Source organism: Hemitrygon akajei, chromosome 9, assembly GCF_048418815.1.
Source record: "Hemitrygon akajei chromosome 9, sHemAka1.3, whole genome shotgun sequence".
Lineage (NCBI taxonomy): Eukaryota > Metazoa > Chordata > Chondrichthyes > Myliobatiformes > Dasyatidae > Hemitrygon > Hemitrygon akajei.
The window spans coordinates 138949484-138968867 of record NC_133132.1 but is presented as its reverse complement, the minus strand read 5'-3'; the positions used below and the strand labels follow the sequence as shown (position 1 = coordinate 138968867).

Here is a 19384-nt window from a genome sequence, read left to right as displayed (position 1 = left end):
CAGCATTTAAAGCCTCCTCTCCACACTCACTCTATTTAGGACTTTAGATATTCGGTAGGGTTCAGTAAGATTCCCCCCTCCCCATTCTTCTAAATTCTAGTGAGTACAGGCTCAGAGCCATCAAAAGCTTCTCAAATGTTAATTCCTTCATTCCTGGGATCGTTCTCACAAGCCTCCTTTGGATCCTTTTCAATGCCAGCACATCTTTTAGATATGGGGCCCACAACTGCTCATAATAATCCAAATGTGCTCTGACCAATGCCTTATAAATTCACAGGATTACATTCTTGCCTTCATATTATAGTCCTCTCAAAATCAACGCTAACATTGCAGTTTGCCTTTCTTGCCACTGACTCAGCCTGCAAATTAACCTTTAGGGAATCCTGCACGAGGACTCCCAAATCCCTTTGCACCTCTGAATTTTGAATTTTCTCCCATTTAGAAAATATTCTATGCCTTTATTCCTTCTACCAAAATGCATGCCCTTACATTTCCCTATACTATATTCCATCTATCATTACTTTACCTACTCTCCTAATTTGTGCAAGTCCTTCTGCAGAGTCCCTGCTTCTTCAACACAACCATCTATCTTCATATCATCACAAACGTAGCCACAAAGCCATCAGTTCTGTCATCCAGGTCATTGACTTACATTGTGAAAAGTTGCGAAGCTAAAACTGACCCCTGTGGAACATCACTGGGCACCAGCAGCCAACCAGAAAAGGCCCTTTTATTCTTTCTTATGCGTTTTGTCAGTAAACCAATTTTCTGTCCATGCTAATAGCTTGCCTGTGATAGCATGGGCTCTTGTCTTGTTTAGTGGCTTCATGTGTGACAGCTTGTCAAAGGTCTTCTGAAAATCCAAGTGAACAACATCCACGGATTCTCCTTTATCCATCCTGCTTGTTATTTTCTCATAGAATTCCAACAGATTTGTCAGGCAAGATTTCCCTTGAAAGAAACCATGCTGACTTTGGCCGATTTTTATCCAAGTACCCAAAAACCTCATCCATAATAATAGACTCTGACATCTTTCCAACCACTGAAGTCAGGCTAACTGGCCTGTAATTTCCTGTCATTTGCTTCCCTTCTGAAAGAGTATGATATTTGCAATTTTTCTAGTCCTCTAAAATCATTCCAAAATCAAGTAATTCTTGAAAGATCACTACTCGTGCCTCCACAACGATGTGGGACAGTAGAAAAAAGAAATTATAATGCAAATTAAAGCAAATCTATTATTCGCACTTTGGCAGATTGCAACAAGTATTATAGAAACACAGAAAATAGGTGCAGGAGTAGGCCATTCGGCCCTTCAAACCTGCACCGCCATTCAGTATGATCATGGCTGATCATCCAACTCAGAACCCTGTACCTGCTTTCTCTCCATACCCCCTGATCCCTTTAGCCACAAGGGCCATATCTAACTTCCTCTTAAATATAGCCAATGAACCGGCCTCAACTGTTTCCTGTGGCAGAGAATTCCACAGATTCACCACTCTCTGTGTGAAGAAGTTTTTCCTCATCTCGGTCCTAAAAGGCTTCCCCTTTATCCTTAAAATGTGACCCCTCGTTCTGGACTTTCCCAACATCAGAAACAATCTTCCTGCATCTAGCCTGTCCAATCCCTTTAGAATTTTATACGTTTCAATAAGATCCCCCCCTCAATCTTCTAAATTGCAGTGAGTATAAGCCTAGTCAATCCAGTCTTTCTTCATATGAAAGTCCTGCCATCCCAGGAATCAATCTGGTGAACCTTCGCTGTACTTGGACATTATGCAATGTCCAATCTACCCTGTGGATTGATGCAGCAGAGTGAGTCATTGCGCTTTGCCAATCTAGGACCTATACCATCTTAACTATCAAAAGTTTCTGGATGGAACTTATAGTTCAGCTGTACTTACATATAAAAATGTGAAATAATGCTGCATTTGATTAAATATTACCCAGGTTGATAATATAAAATAGAACAGGCTGTATGTTATCATCAGCATATAACCTGTAGCACCAGGGGGTCCCATAACAACATACTTGACCACTGCTATACTACGATTAGGAATGCTTATGGTTCCGTGTCTACACTGCATTTTGGGAAACTGATCACTTGGCTGTCCTTCTCACCTGCATATAGGCAGAGGGTAAAGAGCAAGGCTCCAGTGATTAGGACAGCAAAGAGATGGTCACTGGAGGCAGAGAAGTGGACTGGGCCACGTTCAAGGATTCATCAGAGAATCTGAACCAATGCACCTTAGTTGTTACGGACTTTATAAAAACAGTCGTAGACAAGTGTGTCCCCTCAAAATCATTTAAAAACTTCCCCAACCAGAAGCTCTGGCTGAGCCATGAGATCCACGGTCTTTTGAGAGATGGGTCAGTGGCATTCAGGTCTGGTGACCAAGTAAGATACAAGAGGTCCAGGTACTATATCTGGAAGGACATCTCATGGGCAAAGTAGCAATTCTGGACTAAACTTAAATCGATGAATGTTACTCCACAGTTGTGGAAGGGCCTGAATGCTGTTCAGTAAAGCCAAGTGATGTAGGTAAAACAAGGCTACGTTCCTAGATAAGCTTAATGCCTTTTATGCTCGCTTTGACCATCAAAACATGGAGGAACAGCCATAAACTCCCACAGCCTCTGATGACTCTGTGATTTGATTCTTTGAGGCCAATACACGAGTAACCTTCAAGAGGGTGAACCCATGGAAAGCATCCGACCCAGATGGCATACCTAATAGAGCACTAAAGACCTGTGGTGATCAACTGGCTGGAGTGTTCATTGATGTCTTTAACCTCTTACCTTGGCAGTTTAGTGTGCACGCCTGCTTCTAGCAGATTTCAATTGTACCAGTGCTGAAGAAGAATGTGGTAACCTGCCTCAATGGCTATTGTCCAGTAACACTTGCACCCACAGTCATGAAGCGCTTTGAGAGTTTGGTGATGAAATGTATCAACACTTGCCTGAGAAGCAACTTGAATCTGTTCCAATTTGCCTACTGTCACAGCAGGTCCACAGCACATGCCATTTCATTGGCTCTTCACTGAACCCTGGAACATCTAGATAGCTAAAAAGACATACATTAGAATGCACTTGGTCAACAACAGCTTGGCATCCAATGCTATCATCCCCTCAAGACTAATGAAACTTCAAGACCTCAGCCTCAATACCTCCTTGTATAATTGGATACTCAAATTCCTCACTTGCCGATCCCAGTTATTTTGGATTGGTAACAACATCTCCATAATCTCCATCAGCACAGGTCACCAGAAGTCTGTGTGCTTAGCCCCTGCTCTACTCGCTTTATACTTATGATTATTAGGTTAAGCACAACTCCAAAACCATATTTAAATTTGCTGTTGACATCACTGTTGTTGCCCGAATCAAAGGTGGCAGTGAATCAGCACATAGGAGAAAGATTGAGAACCTGGCTGAGTGATGTCACAAGAACAACTGCTCACTCTCTGTCAGCGGGACCAAGGTGCTGATTATTGACTTCAGAGGAGTGAACTGGAGGCCCATGTTCCAGTCCTCATTGGAGGATCAGAGGTGGAGAGGGTCAGCTACCTTAAATTCCTCGGTGTAAGCATTTAAGAGGATCTGGTTCCAGTACGTAAGTGTTTAGAAGTTTGCAAAGATTCAGCATGACCTCTAAAACTTTGACAGACCTCTGCAGTTGTGTAGTGGAGAGTATATTGACTGGCTACATCATAGTCTGGTATAGAAACACCAAGGCTCTTGAACAGGGTTTTCCTTTTTGTAAGAAAATCTTAATAAAGTAGTGGATAGAGTCCAGTCCATCACGGGTAAAGCCCTTCCCCACATTGGACACATCTATATGGAGTGTTGTTCCAGGAAAGTAGCATCCATCATCAAGAACCTCTTCCACCGAGGCCATGCTCCCTTTCACTACCGCCATCAGGAAGAAGGTACAAGAGCCTCAGGACTCACACCACCAGGTTTAGGAACAGTTATTGCCCCTCAACCATCAGGCCCCTGAAATAGAGGGGATAACTTCACTCAACTTCCCCATCAATGAACTGTGCCCACAACCTATGGACTCAGTTTCAAGGACTCTTCATTTCATGTTCTCGATATTCATTGTTTATTTATTTATTATTATTCTTTTGTATTTGTGCAGTTGTCTTTTGTACATTGGTTATTTGTCCTGTAGGTCCTTTGACTTTATTGTGTTTTTTGATTTCCTGTGTATGCCCACAAGAAAATGAATCTCAAGGTTGTATAGCGTGACATACATGTACTTAGAACTTTGAAAAATACATAAAGAAAATCATGTTAATAGTTCTTAACACAGCTTGGGTCTGCTCTCCTAAATGAAACCTTCTACCGACTGTCCCAAATTTCTGCTTTGTTATTAGACTGGAGTAGAGAAAAATCGTCAACCTCAGAACCTGCTCTTCTGGTCACACCTGGCAATGCCTGTCACCAGAGTGGCACCTCCATTTCCATGGCCAGGAAAACTGGTGGGAAAGCCATGATGAGACGGTTAGGGATCCTTGCTTGATCTGTGACCCTTTCATAACTGCTGTTAGATTTCTGCTTTTGTCAGCCCTTAAAGCTCTGGCCTCAAAGGTCAGTTGGAAATAAATAAAGAAGCATGTATCTTTGAGTATACAGACTCTTAAAGCTCCAGGGATTGAAGTGATTGATTATTCATTGCATATCCAATCAGTTAGGTAATAAACTTTAAATGCAGTAATTGAAATCTGAGTTAACTATTAGTTAAGAAGAGGCCACAAGCGAAATGTGTAGAGGATTCGATGTGGACCTGAACATGAACCAATTCTTTGCACTTTCTCGAATTCCTTCAAGCCAGGCACGTACTTGGGGCTTGTTTACTATGGGTGAAAAAGCTTAAGATGATATGATCCACACATTAAGAAATAAGCTGCATGACTTAACTACAAACACAGTGCTTGTTTTAAATTTGTGTAGTCTTCAGGAGAATTCCAGTCAATATTAGTGACTGGAATATTTCTTTAAGGAAAGCATTCCATAGACCATAAAACATTGCAGAAGAATTAAGCCACTTGGCCCATTGAGTCTGCTCCACCATTCCATCATGGCTAATTTATTATCCCTCTGAACTCCATTCTCCTGCTTCATATTGTAACCTTTGACCCCTCCCCCAAAAAAATCAAGAACTGATCAACCTCTGCTTTCAATATACCCAGTGACTTGGCTTCCATAGTCGTCAAACAAACCTGATGAACTACACAGATTCACTACCCTTGGATTAAAGAAATTCCTCCTCATCTCTGTTCTAAATGGATATCCCTCTCATCTAAGTCTGTGCCCTCTGGTCCTAGATTCACCCACTCTTAGAAACATCCTCCCTTCATCCACTCTACCCAGACCTTGTAATATTCAATAGGTTGCAATGAGATTCTTTCTTCCCCCCCCCCCCCATTTTTCTAAACTCCAGTGAGTACAGGACCAGCGCCATCAAACGCTCTTCATATGTTAACTCTTTCATTCCTGGAATCATTCTCGTGAACCTCCTCTGAACCCTCTCCAATGCCAGCACATAATTTCTTAGATGAGGGGCCCAAAACTGCTCACAATAGTGCGATCTAGCCAATATCTTGTATTCAGCAACATATCCTTGATTTTATATTCCAGTCCCCTCGAAATGAATGCGAACATTGCATTTGCCTTCTTTACCACTGACTCAACCTGCAGGTTAACATTTAGGGAATCCTGCACAAGGACTCTCAATGCCCTTTGCACACCCTGATTTTTTAAATTTTCTCCCCGTTTAGAAAATAGTCCACACTTACATTCCTTCTACCAAAATACATGACCAAAACACTTTCCTACACAATTTTCTGCCACTTCTTTGCCTATTGTCCAAATCTGTCCAAGTCCTTCTGCAGACTCCTTACTTCCTCAACACTATTAGCTCCTCCACCTATCTTTGTATCATCTGCAAACTTGGCCACAAAGCCATCAATTCCATTGTCCAAATCATTCACATATAATATGAAAGGAAGCGGTCCCAGCATCAACTCCTGCATAACACCTTTCGTCACTGGCAGCCAACCAGAAAAGGCTCCCTTTATTCCCACACTTTGCCTCCTGCCAGTCAGCCGAGTCTGCTATCCATGCTAGTATCGAAAAGCTTTAGCATGGAGACATAAGCCACTGCAAGTTCTGGAATCTGGGCCCCAAAACAAAAATGAGCTGCTGGAGGAAAACATGAGTTGGGCAACAGGAGAAAAACACGAATCGGGCAATATCTGTGGAGGGAAATGGACAGTTAACATTTTGTGTTCCTTCTATCAGTTTACCCCTCCCATCTGGATCAAGCTATAACTTCCCAGCTTTTGCACCACCCCTCTTTATACTCTTTTAACAGGCTATTTCACTCTACTCTTTAAGTCCAGAACAAGGGTCTCAACCTAACACATCGACTGCCCATTTTGCTGTATGGATTCTGCCTGATCCACTGAGGTTCTCCGGCAGCTCTTCCTCTTGTGCTACCTGGTAGCCTGGTCCTTTTTGATACTCGGGTCATTTCTCAGTTTTGGGATTAATTTTTAGTGGTATACTTGGAGAACTCCTCTTTGGGTTTGAAGTCCAGAAGTATGAAAGAAAGGGATAAGTGAGTTTCAACAAGTCTTAACACTGAACTAGTGTTGGCTGTCACCCTGTTTTAAGAATCTGCATTGGACTTGAGTCCACAGTCTTCATCGACATTGATAGTGTCACTGCTGGCCAAAGCTGCATGCCTGTAGCAAGCAGGTGGCACAGCAATTACTGCCTTTTCTCCAGAGCTGAAGGTCTAAACGGCTTTGTATGCTGGAATGTAAATACAGGAAATACAGATTCTTTTGTGAAGCTTGAAGCAGGTTAAAAGCAGCTTTTTCAGTATAGTTATGTCTAAAAATAAAAACACAACATTTATGATGTTACATGGATGGACTATTATTTTCATTTCGTGATGATTCTAAGCTGGACTCGCGAAAGCAAAGAAATGTTTTCTTTCATGATTCAGTGGGTACTGTAAATCGCCAGCGGAGAACCTCTTTCGGCTCCAAATGACTCATCCATTGTTATTCACAGATATGTTATTCGCAGCTTTGATTATTTGTTAAGCATATGGAAACTATGATTCCTGAAGAAAAAATTGCCAACCATTGTCCATTCAAATGTTGTAATTGCTTTCTGATCCACTTGTGTCAATTCGTACCCTGCAGTATAATTTTGAAGCTGCTTGTTGTAATTGTGAGCAGTTTGTTTTTTTTAATATAGCAACATCTGGTGATCTCAGAACTTAGTTCTTCCATGTGGCTGTACCAATAGCATGAAGGGTGGTTCCCATTTATAACCATGGTTCCTATATTTGTTATCTACCCTTTGAAGATTTTTGGTAGCCAGCACAGACTCAGTAAGCCTATTTCTATCTGACTCAGTGACAACTAAGATGGCTTTCTTATTGCTTACAAACTGCACCCTCAGTCAGTGAAGCCAGACTGTAGACCAGGGTTCACCAATTCAAGCTTCCTGTCCTTTTGTTTCCAAATCTACCATCCTGAACCAGTGGCACCTAAAAATTGTAAAAAAAATATTAAAAGTCTACAGATGGTGGAAATTCAAAATAAACCGGTAAATGCTGTTTCGCTCTGCACTGATCCTGCTAACCTGCAAAGTGCTTTTGAAACTTTGTTTTTATTGATGACTTTGGTCGGGATCTTTTGTGGGAAGGACTGAAACATGAGTGGGACAATCAAATTGAGCCAAAGAATTGTGAGGAGAGTGAAAGGGACAGAGGGCATTATGCAGGCTGGTCTTTTTTTTTAACATGAGAGATGAGAATCAGCCACAAGCTCACTCCAGGCTGCTCTGTCTGTGTTCAAAGGTTTCAAAGGTACATTTGGTGTCAGAGAAATGTATACAATATACATCCTGAAATGCTTTTTCTTCACAACCATCCACAAAAGCAGAGGAGTGCCCTAAAGAATGAACGACAGTTAAATGTTAGAACCCCAAAGTCCCTCCCCCTCCTCAGCTCCCCTCCCTCCTGTGCGTAAGCGGCAGCAAGCAACAATCCCCCCTTCCCCCCCCCCACCAGCAAAAAGAAAGCATTGGCACCCGCCATCAAGCATTCAAGAGTTAGCAAAGCAACAGCAAAGACACAGACTTGCAGTACTCCAAAGACTACCTGTTCACCCAGTATTCAACTTGCCACGTGCTCTCACCCTCCCTAATAAGGGATAAAGAGGTATCTCCATTTCACAGCGAGAGGGGAGACATAACAAACAACTCACTGGTTGACGATGTTAAAAATCTGTTGCGTTGTTTTCCCGAGCTCTGTGCCCAAAGATCTCTGGTCTCTGGGCACACAGCCTTAGATCTTCCATCTCCCACGACGCATCAATCTTCGGCTTGGACACCGGCCTCCGATTCCCCCCCGTTTGCAGAGCCAAAGTCTAACAGGGATATTTTTGACATTATGCTTTTATATACTGTGAGACAAGTTAATATTCTTCACTATTTGGAACTTAAGTTGATACAGGTTGAGTACCCATTATCTGAAATACTTGAGACTGAAAGTGTTTCAGATTTTGGATTTTTTTTTCAGATTTTGGAATATATAATGATGGGACTGCTATCATTTATGACACACAATTTATGTGCTGCTGGTAAGCAGTCTTTATCTTACACTAATTCATCAAACTTGTGGCACTTAACAGTAAATAATATTGCATGCCGTTAATATAATGAAAGTGTAATATGTGCAGCATAACAAAAACTGCACACTAGCTTTGGGAGAATACCTGGATCAGCTTTTTTTTTGAAAACTTTTTTTTATTGCGTTTTTAAGTGATTACAAAGTATGGGGGAAAAATGTATATATCCCTTCCCCCCTCCCCTTAACTCCTCCCCCCTAACTACCCTATAAAAAAAGAGAAAGTAAGAAAGAAAAAAAAAGAAAGAGTGCCTGGTTGTTGGAGGATCTCCACATGCTCCATGGAGTTCTTAATAACTTTAGTATATATATTTATTTCTTTCCCCAAGTAACCAATTGTTTCATCTTCAGAGCACCTATATATTTAGTCCTGTCTTTTGTAAATAAGGGCACCAAATTTTCAGAAATGTTTCATATTTATCTCTTAAATTATAAGTAATTTTTTCTAATGGAATACAGCCATAAATTTCTTTCTTCCAACAATCTATACTTAAATATGTATCCGATTTCCAAGTAACTGCAATAGCCTTTTTGGCTATTGCCAGTGCAATTTTTATGAATTCTTTCTGGTATTTATTTAGTTTGAGTTTCGGTTTTATCCCTTCAATATCACCTAGTAAGAGTAATATTGGATTATGAGGAAGTTGTATTCCTGTAATTTGTTCCAGTAAAAGTCTTAAATTTGTCCAAAAAGGTTGAATTTTAGAACAAGACCATGTAGAATGTAAAAAAGTACCAGTTTCTTGGTTACATCGGAAAAACTGATCAGATGAACTTGAATTTAATTTATTTATTTTTTGTGGTGTAATATATAATTGATGTAGAAAATTATATTGCACTAATCTTAACCGACTGCTGTTGAACAACAAATAAAGGCAGGCTTTCAGTCTCCACCAACGATGCTATGTTTTGGTTAAGAGGTTACACTACACTGTATTTGTATTTTTACTTTTTTTTAGGTTTGATGTAAGGTATAAAAATAATCATCATTGTAGACTTGTTCTGGTGTTAGATTTTCAATAGCAACGGTCTTGGCAAACTTATCAATGAATTTCTGTGCTTCGTGATTAGCAGATGCTTTCACCTCAAATATTTTTTAAAAATTAATGCCGCACTTTTTCTTAAATTTCTGCAACCAGCCTGCTGAATATTTGCAGTTACCTTCAATTTCCAGTTGTAGTGATAGATATTTGCTTGTTTCACGATCAGCATACCGTTAAGCGGGATATGTTCACTCTGTTGCTGATGAATCCACTCTTTCAACACATGATTGAAGTCTTTATTCTTTGCTTTATGCAGTTTTTCTATTTTTCTTTCACATTTGTGAGGCCACTTCTCAGAGCTGTCCGTGCTATGCAGGGACCTGCACATCACCTGGGAACCTTCCCAGCATCTTGTAGAATTTTCAATTTGTGATGTCATGTCAGCACTCAAAAAAAATTTGGATTTTGGAGTTTTTCGGAATTTGGATGTTCAGATAGGGGTGCTCAACCTGCAGTTAAGAAAAGCTCTTCAAATGACGCTTGTGACTGTCATTTAGAAATTAAGTAATGTTCTGAAAATTGCCAATAGTTGAAATATTTTACTGAGTAAAGTGATGGAAGTTGAATCCTATTGACTGATTGGAAGTAATATCTTTTTTTCTGAAATTATGTTGGATTTCTGGCACAAAATGAGATTTTAGATTGTTGTTTATATCACTACTTGCAGTAAAATAATTTTCAGACGGTATGGTCTTGCACAAGCTTGACTGTCATTACTACAGTAAATGCAGAGTTTTGTTTGTTCAACATCCTTGTACAATGTGGATTTCATTCAAGTGGTGGAGCAGCTGAGGAAATTGCTATCTTTAGGCATTTATGCTGATCACTTTCATCCTGTAATTTCATGTAAGAAAATACATGAGACCTCATTTTTTTCAACCCTGTTCTTTACTATCAGATAGATATTTTTCTTTGGTTATTCTGTCCCAAAGATTTGTTTTTTCTTCCTTTATCATTGCATGAATTTGTCACTACCATTTTAATATTTTATATGTTATGTCTCTGTTGTTCTTAGCTCACTAAACCTAGTCTTTTGTTCCCCACTTCATGGCCAGGCCCTGACTTGCATCTACAATCTGCCACATGAATCACTGCCTTGAACTGAAAGCCAAGATGTATTTCATTTATCTTTTAGAATTGCATTGTCTTCATAAATGAGGCCAGTCCATATTTCAGTGTGATGTTTCAATCATGGGAAATGGCCCGCCACAGGAATGTTAAAATTCAATTCACAGGCCTAAAAAAAACTTAAGTAGGCAACATCCTTACAAATACAAGAAATTCTGCAGATACTGAAAATCCAAAGCAACATACATAAAATGCTGGAGGAATTCAGCAGGTCGAGCAGCATCTATGGAAATAAACAAACAGTCGATGTTTGAGGCTGAGACCCTTCTTCAGGACTGGAGAGGAAGTGGGAAGATGCCAGAATAAAAAAAGTGGGAGGGGAAGAACGATAGTGAGAAAGATAAAGGGTTGGAGATGAAGAAATCTGATAGGAGAGCAGAGTGTACCATAGGAGGAGGGGACCCGGGGTGAGGTGATGGCAGGTGAGAAGAGGTAAGAGGCCAGAGTTGGGAGTAGAGGAAGAGGGGAGTGAGAGGTACATTTTTTTTCACTGGAAGGAGAAATTGATATTCATGACATCGGGTTGGAGGCTACCCAGACGGAATATAAGGTGTTGCTCCTCCACTCTGAGAATGGCCTCATCACGGCACAAGAGGTGGCCATGGACCAACGTGTCAGAACAGGAATGGCAATTAAAATTAAAATCTTGGGCCTCTGGAAGTTCCACTTTTGGCGAATGGAGTGGATGTGCTTGGTGAAGTGATACCCCAATTTCCAACGGGTCTCACCAATGTAGAGGAGGCCGCGTTGGGAGCACTGGACACAACAGATGACCCCAGCAGAGTCGCAGGTGAAGTGTTGCCTCACCTGGAAGGACTGTTTGAAGAAGGAGGACTTCTTTGATGTCCTGGAAAGGAAAGCCTCATCCTGGGAACAGATGTGGTGGAGAAGAATGAACTAAGAACAGGAAACAACAAAATCAGAAAAATGCATTAGCTGAGCAACATTCTTTCCCCCTCACAGTTTGGCTTTTCTGAGTCTTATGTAAATGTCTTTCTGCTATAACTCACAAACATGCTCATTCATTAGAAATACAGAGTGCTGGTATGAGGGCAAACCACGTGTGATGTATTAGGTGAAGATTGTAGACGTGTGCTATTGGATTCCACATTCGGAATATGAAAATTGGCATTCTGCAGGTTATGTAGTTAATTTCCAAGATGAACTACCAGATTTTTTCATGTGAAAGCAAATCTTATATCTCCATGGAATGTGAAATTCCCTCAAAGAATAAGGAAGGTAGCTGCAATGGTAGGCAATTAACATTATAATAGTCCTGGTGAGTTAAATTATCTAAGTGTTCACAGCTGCTTCCTCTTTGATCTTGTACTGAAGCCAAACAAGTCATAATGTATTTAACTAGGAGAGCCATTGAGCATTTTGTAATCAACATATTAATGAGAAGAGGAATTTTTTGATAAGTATATAAAGCCTGGAATTACTGCTGCTTAATTTTTTGGGAGACAGTTTTCATCACTGAACAACAGTTTTAATATGGAACAGTTTAAAACAGTGGTTCCAAAACTTTTGGGTTACTGTCCCTTGGCTCCAGACCACATCCCCGGTGCCCCCTCTCCCTTTCTGGCCATTACAAACTATAAAGAATTTTGATTTATGATGCACAGTGAAAGAAAATAGGAACTACAAATTCAAAGCAGTGAAAAATAATTGCTAAAATTATTTAAAGCTACATATAAAATTATTTTAATTACAATAAAAACAATTTTCATCAACAATTTTGGTGTGTACATTAGCAGTCCAACTGTTAATACTTTATAAATTTTTCTCCTTTCAATAAGATGAATGGGCTTGGTGCAGTGATATCAGCTTCTCAATGTCAGGCTGAATTTTACTCAGAAGAATTCTCAGATTCCCACGTTCAGTAATTTGCAGTCTGTTTTGTTGCTTTAAAAGAAGTTGGGTGACTGCACTGAAACCGTGCTCTATCTGTCCTGTTACTTCCTCATTTACAAATGTTCAGGAATGGATTTTATGACTCAGTCTGGAATTTGAATCGAGAGAAGATCCTGAAGTCTCCTTGGCATGTCTTTATGCAGCTCACACACTCGGGCACAGTGTACTTGAGTATCATCTGGTATTCTTTCTTTCTCTTCCAACTCCAAAAGGATGAGAATTGAAAAGGTCGTGACAGCCAATGTTGCTCTTAAATAGGGTTAACTTGGTCAGAAATGTGGAGACAACTGATTTGACTTTGATAAGATTCACATCATTTTCTTGCAATTGAATATCAATTTCATTAAAATTTAGTGAATAATTCTGACAAATAAGCAATGTTATGTTTAATATTCTCGAGATGATCACAGTTTCAAAAAGTGCATAAAAGTGTCTCAGGCATTTTCCTTTTTGAAGGCCATCTGTCTTCTGTGTGCAAAAGCAAGTGTTCATACTGTGCATCATTCTAAATACAAAGCTCTCAAAGTAGTAGAGAACGAGAGCGTGGAACTTGATTTTATTTACCCCGTGATAAGAGTATTGATTTGTATAGCTGATCACTTAGATTTGTTGCGACAAGATAATGTCTGTGAATAACACAGTAAATGATAAATATGTTAGGTACAGCTTTTTTCAAGAAAGTAATAACCCCAAGGTGATGTCCTGTCTTGATGGTGCCCCATCTGTTGTACAACCAAGAATGTTGGTCAGCAGTATCCCCTTTTTGAAAAATTGCCCGATAACCTGAGATATTAAACTCCCCCTTTGTGTCTGTTTCCAGTCCCCTTGTAAATATCAACTCTAGAACCATGCTTCCATCTTTTATGAAGCAAACACAACCAAGAAGCAAAGGTTTGTTGCCTGGCAAAGTTGACTCATTCAACTGCAGAGCAAATTCTGTTGCTCTAACTATGTTGCACAATATATCTTCCACATTCTCAGACATTTAATCTGTTCATTTTTGAACAGAGTTGTCGCTGAATGCAATTACTTTTGATTATTTGGTCTGGAGACTTATGCAAAACCAAACTTAGAACCTCCCTTACTGCAACCAGAGTCAATTCTTCTCCAATTGTATGGGGTTTTCCAGATTTAGCAATGAGCAATGAAAGCACACAAACCATCACTGTTTTATTGTGAAGTGCTGGCAAACATGTTTTGAAGTGTTTAACATCCCTGAAAGAGATAGGGTGATTATGTGATCATTGCAATCAATTATATAGCACTGCTGATCAAATGCTTATAATAGTATTTCATTTCTTAAATTAAGCCTGTAATCCCTAGCTGTCTCCCCCCCCCCCCCCCCCCCCCCCGCTATACTCCTTTAGAAACTCTCAGCACCCTGGGGGGGGGGGGGGATTTCACCAACCTTGGGAACCAATGGTTTAAAACGTATATATTCTGCAAAATATCACAATTGCAAGGCAATTGTCTAATCATTGAACACCATAATTTGATATTATGTTGTTTGAAAATGCTATGTTTAATAAAATACCACTGTAACTGGAACATAATTTTTCTAAGTTAATCTTTGGATTATTAGATGTATACTGGATGCTCCTCATAAGTGTGGTTACCACGCGGGAATGCACATATGAAGCTGACATTGCTGTACATCTTTATCAGGTACTGGAGAAGTACCGAAACACACCAATGAGCCACAAGGAGATCCTACAAGTCATTCAGCGTGAAGGACTGAAGGAGATCAGGTAAGTGCTTTTACATTCTTTTTGTACACAGTTACCTCCACAAACCAGAATAAGGGTGAGAAAACAGCATGGATATAGTGTTGAGGTTTTATTAGGCACTGGTGAGGCCTCACTTGGAATATTGTGAGCAGTTCTGGGCCCATTAGAAAGGATGTGCTGAAACTGGAGAGGGTTAAAAAGAGGTTCATGAAAATGATTCCAGGATTGAATGACTTGTCATATGAAGAGCGTTAGATGGCTCTGAGCCTCTACTTGCTGGAATTCAGAAGAATGAGGGGTGACCTCATTGAAATGCATCGAATGTTGAAAGGCCTCAATAGAGCTGATGTGGAGAGGATGTTTCTTATGGCGGGTGAGTCTAAGACCAGAGGACACAGCCTCAGAATAGAGGGGTGTCCTTTTAGAACAAAGATGGGGAAGTATTTCTTTAGCCAGACAGTGGTGAATATGTAGAGTTTGTTGCCACAGTTAGCTGTGGAGGCCATGCCATTGGGTGTATTTAAGGCAGAGGTTGATAGGATCTTGAGATTAGGGCTGAGATGGAAAATGGATCAGCCATGGTGAAGTGGCAGAGCAGAGCCAATGGTCTAAATAGCCTACTTCTGTTCCTATGTCTTATGGTCACACTGATAACAGAAAGACAATTGAGGTACAAGCCAAATACACACGTCCACAAAATGGTGTTTACTCAAGAATATGGAGACATCTCCTCTGTTTTTCTCCTGTTTAGAACTTTGAAACCAACTTTTTCCTCTGTCCATAGCACAGTGCTTTGGTATAAATGTAAAAGTTTGTCAAATTATGTACAGTAAAGATAACTAAGCAGAGATTTCAGAACATTATAGTTAGTGCTGTTCTCTTTGTTGTCTATGAGTTCTCTTCAGCGATGTCATCTGGAAGCAAGGTATTGATTATCCATGTCTTGTCTCCACCTCTGTGCATACCAGTGACTTTATTTAAATGGCCCAGTTAGAAGAGCAAAACTCCCTTATCTACATGGAGCCAAAATTTTAGCAATTCCTTTTGGCTTTTGTCAGCTCTGATGGTTCTGCTCTTGTTTTTAATTTGAAGTTTTCCTTGGTGTCATTTGTCTTTGAAATTGTGTTCAGCTGATTCCTTTTCCCCACATTGTCAGCAAAACCACCACTTTGCATTGTCTGTAACAGAGTCTTGAAACAGATTGTAGCTTTTTGTGACTTCAAGGCAGTTAAATATTTTTGGGTATTTTATCATACTAATCTTGATTTTTGTGTCCGTCCATCATTAAATTCCATTGCTCAATTTTTTATCTATTAAAAAACCCCACTCTTGCATTACCAAGGTTCACTTCCACCCTGCATTTTTGAGGATGAACTTGAAGACGCAGTCCTTCAGATGCTCTCCCCACAGTCACACATCTTCACAAACCTTTTAACTTGTAACTTTGCTCCTATCCTTTTTCCCTGTGGCTCAGTTTTGTTCCTTCATTGATGCCTTCTGTGGTTCACATCTTCTGACTATCTTGTCCTTACCCTTCTGTCTCCTCCACTTCTGCTTTCGTATTTTAAAATACTTCCTCCTCACTCCTCTGAGCTTGCACTCTTTTCTCCTCCTCTCCAAAGTTCCCTCTGGACAACTTCATTTGGCACTGCAGATTGGTGTTTGTGAAAGAACTGAAACAGTTATTTTAACTGAATATAATGATGTTCCACAAAGTGACACTCAGAACGATTGAACAAAGTTTATCTCAACTGATGTGAATTTTCTAATCTGTGTGCCTGAACATTTGGGTAAAGATGAATAGGTTGCTTTGTTTTTATAATGATCTATTGGCATCTGATTATCATGGCAGATGGTGAAGTTTACATATCTAGATTTTTTTGACTGCTGTATTCAAGTTCTCACACTGCCATAACAAGTTTTTTTCATGTTTTTATACATTTTCCTATTTTCTTATCATATAGGAAGAGCCATTCAGTCCATATGGTCTGTTGGCTCTAAATCCCATAACCCACTTATTTCCCTGGCTACTGTTTTCACTTCACATCTTTCAATTTCTTTGATTATCCTATCTCCCAGCTACATAATGGAAAACTTCGAATAGCCAATTAACTTTCTAAGTAACACGTCTTTGGGATGTGTGAGAAAACTAGTGCACCTGGGGAAACCCAAACGATTAGGGGGAGTAGGTGAAAAATCAGTCCATAATCCTCAAATTATTTAGATGATTGGATCAAATGTAATAATCCCAAATTTGGATCTGAGTGCTCGATGACAAAGAGACTTACATGCCGGGGAACTGAATGGGAAAGTGACGTGTAGGTGGAACATAATGTGGAAAAATGTAACCAGTCACTTTGTGAAGAAATAGGAAGGCAGTGTATTTTATAAAGGGTAAAAGTTGGAAAGGTGCCAATGTCTAAAATAAAACTTGGGTGGCCTTATAGACAAATCACCAATAGTTAATATGTGACTCAGCTAGATTAGGAAGGCAAGTGGGATGTCTTCTTTCATTGTAAGGTTCTTACCCTAATGATTTAGAGCATCAGTAGTACCGCATTTGGGATTTACCCAAGGAAGAAAATACTTCCAATGGAGGGAATGCATCAGATTGATTTATGGATAGAGGAGATTGGACCTTGAAGGGATAACATAGGATGACATGACCATGATGATTCCCTCAGGGTGTCCAAAGGAGGGGCGTGTTCTCAAAATAAATGGCTAGCCATTCAGGACTGAGAGGGGAAGAAATTTCTTGACTTGGAGAATGGAAAATGTTTGAAATTTGCTGTTGAGGCTCAGTTACTGATGTAATCATGTTAAGGGAATCGAGTAGGGGTTTAATCTACAAATAACATCAAGGACAAAGGTCAGGCACAACCTTACTAACTGGTAAAGCAGACATAAGGGACCAATTGGCTTCCTGCTCAGATTTCTCACATTCTTCTGATTTTAAAAATCAATAGATTGGAAACCAACAGATTTCATACTTTTAAGATCTTAAAAAAAAAAGTAAAGAGAAGTACTTTCAGAATTGATGAAAATGCTGGGAAATCATGCAGGATACATTTGAAGAAGAATTGGAAAAGAATACTCAAAGTCCCAGTGTGTTGGTGCCACTAACCAGCAAAATACACACTGATACCACTTTGCAACACTTGATCCAAAATGCTGCAGATCATGACTTCAGGTATGTTTTAAATGTGTTATGAATTTCTCCCTCTACCTTCCTTTCAGACAGTGTATCCAGACTCTATTACCCTGGGTTTAAATCATTCCTCATCTCTCCTGTGATGTCTGCTGTAACTTCAAATCTATGCCTCCTATTTTTGAAATGGCTGGTTGGAGAAATAGGACATTGTTATTCACACTGGTTGAGGAGAGTTGGCTATGCTAGATTTCATCATTTCATAGAAACATAGAAAACCTAAAGCACAATACAGGCCCTTTAGCCCACAATGCTGTGCCGAACATGTATTTAGTTCACAAATTACCTAGGGTTACCCATAGACCTCTGTTTTTCTAAGCTCCATGTACCTATCCAGGAATCTCTTAAAAGACCCTATTGTATCCAACTCCACCACCGTTGCCGGCAGCACATTCCACGCACTCACTACTTTCTGCGTAAAAAAGAAACTTAACCCTGACATTTCCTCTGTACCTACTTCCAAGCACTTTAAAACTTTGCCCTCCCGTGTTAGCCATTTCCTCTCAAACCATAACCAGAGAATCGCCTGTCTCCTGCAATCATTACACACATATAGCTGTTTGCTCTTATTCTTTCATAATACGGTATGCAAGATGCACAAGATTTATTCACACATTATAATATTTATAAAAGTACAGCACAGTCAGTGATTATCAGAATTAATGGATTTACCAACTGTACACGATATACAAAATGTCTGCATCAAGTGTTAAGAGGCTTTGGTTCTTTGGAAATAAGTCTAAAGTGGATATCTTGAGGAAATGGTATTGGGATTTATAGAAAGCAAGAGTCGAGGTGTCAAAGAAAGAAATTTAGGCTGTTATTTTAGTTGGTATCACATGACAAATGAATTTATAGGCAATGCACTTGATGGAGCTTATGTTGGAGAGAGTGAGATAAAACTATTTGTTACTGAGCATGGTCTTGCATTTGTCATTTACGTATGAACTCATGTTCATCTTTGACAAAACTGTCTTTATGTTCTCCTTCCTCACAATTTTTGTTCGCTGTCAATGTTCATGTTAAAGATTTCCAGCAGTAAACATGCAAAACATAGATTATAGCTCGATTAATGTTATATTGTTTGTGTTACTAAGGCTTGCATTTGAAAAGTAGTCACAGTTCCAGTGGGGTTTATATTGTACTGTCCTGTTACTTGGATGGAATGAGTGAGTGAGTGGTTCAGTGTCAAAAGTGCTGGTGAACCCTGAAGTATTAGAGATGTGGGATGTACCCAGTAAGTGTGAGGTTCAGTTTCTGTGGCCTGCCTTTGAGTAGGAGCAGCTAACATGGGCAATGGATATTTATGAATTGCTGAATAGGACCATGGTTATATTCTGAGTTATCTTTCCTTGTGGAGGTACAAATATAATGCAGTAAAATTCATTTGTGAGCACTGTTTTCTTTGGGAAAATGATGTAGGTAGCAGAGGTCACTCATGTTTCATGGTGGTAAAAGTTGGAAGTTTAGACAAGGTTGGATCATAAGCAGCATGGTCCTTTTTGAGGATGCATTCTTTCATGCCTGCTTTGATTTTAGATTATACCTATGACAGTTTAGTCTTTTGTTAAAGAGAACAGCTTAATCAGTTCTAGAGAAACTAATTACGTGCTCGGCTCTATTCAGAGCGATTATTTGTAACTTCCCTCTATGATGT

The 19384-nt window shown here is 39.7% G+C and overlaps 1 protein-coding gene across 6 annotated transcripts in view; it reads left to right on the top strand.

Moving 5' to 3' along the window:
* The window catches only part of LOC140733573 (putative Polycomb group protein ASXL2), a 195953-nt gene that overhangs the window by 47933 nt on the left and 128636 nt on the right, over positions 1–19384 (top strand). For 3 of the 6 annotated variants that reach the window (XM_073057100.1, XM_073057101.1, XM_073057102.1), the window contains one exon: positions 14458–14540. The exons of 1 other annotated variant lie outside the window; for it this stretch is intronic. In XM_073057100.1, coding sequence (XP_072913201.1) covers positions 14458–14540 — 83 coding nt within the window. Of the gene's footprint in view, positions 1–14374; positions 14541–19384 lie in introns of all 6 variants that reach the window. 2 more of the 6 variants (XM_073057098.1, XM_073057099.1) reach the window with 1 other exon arrangement.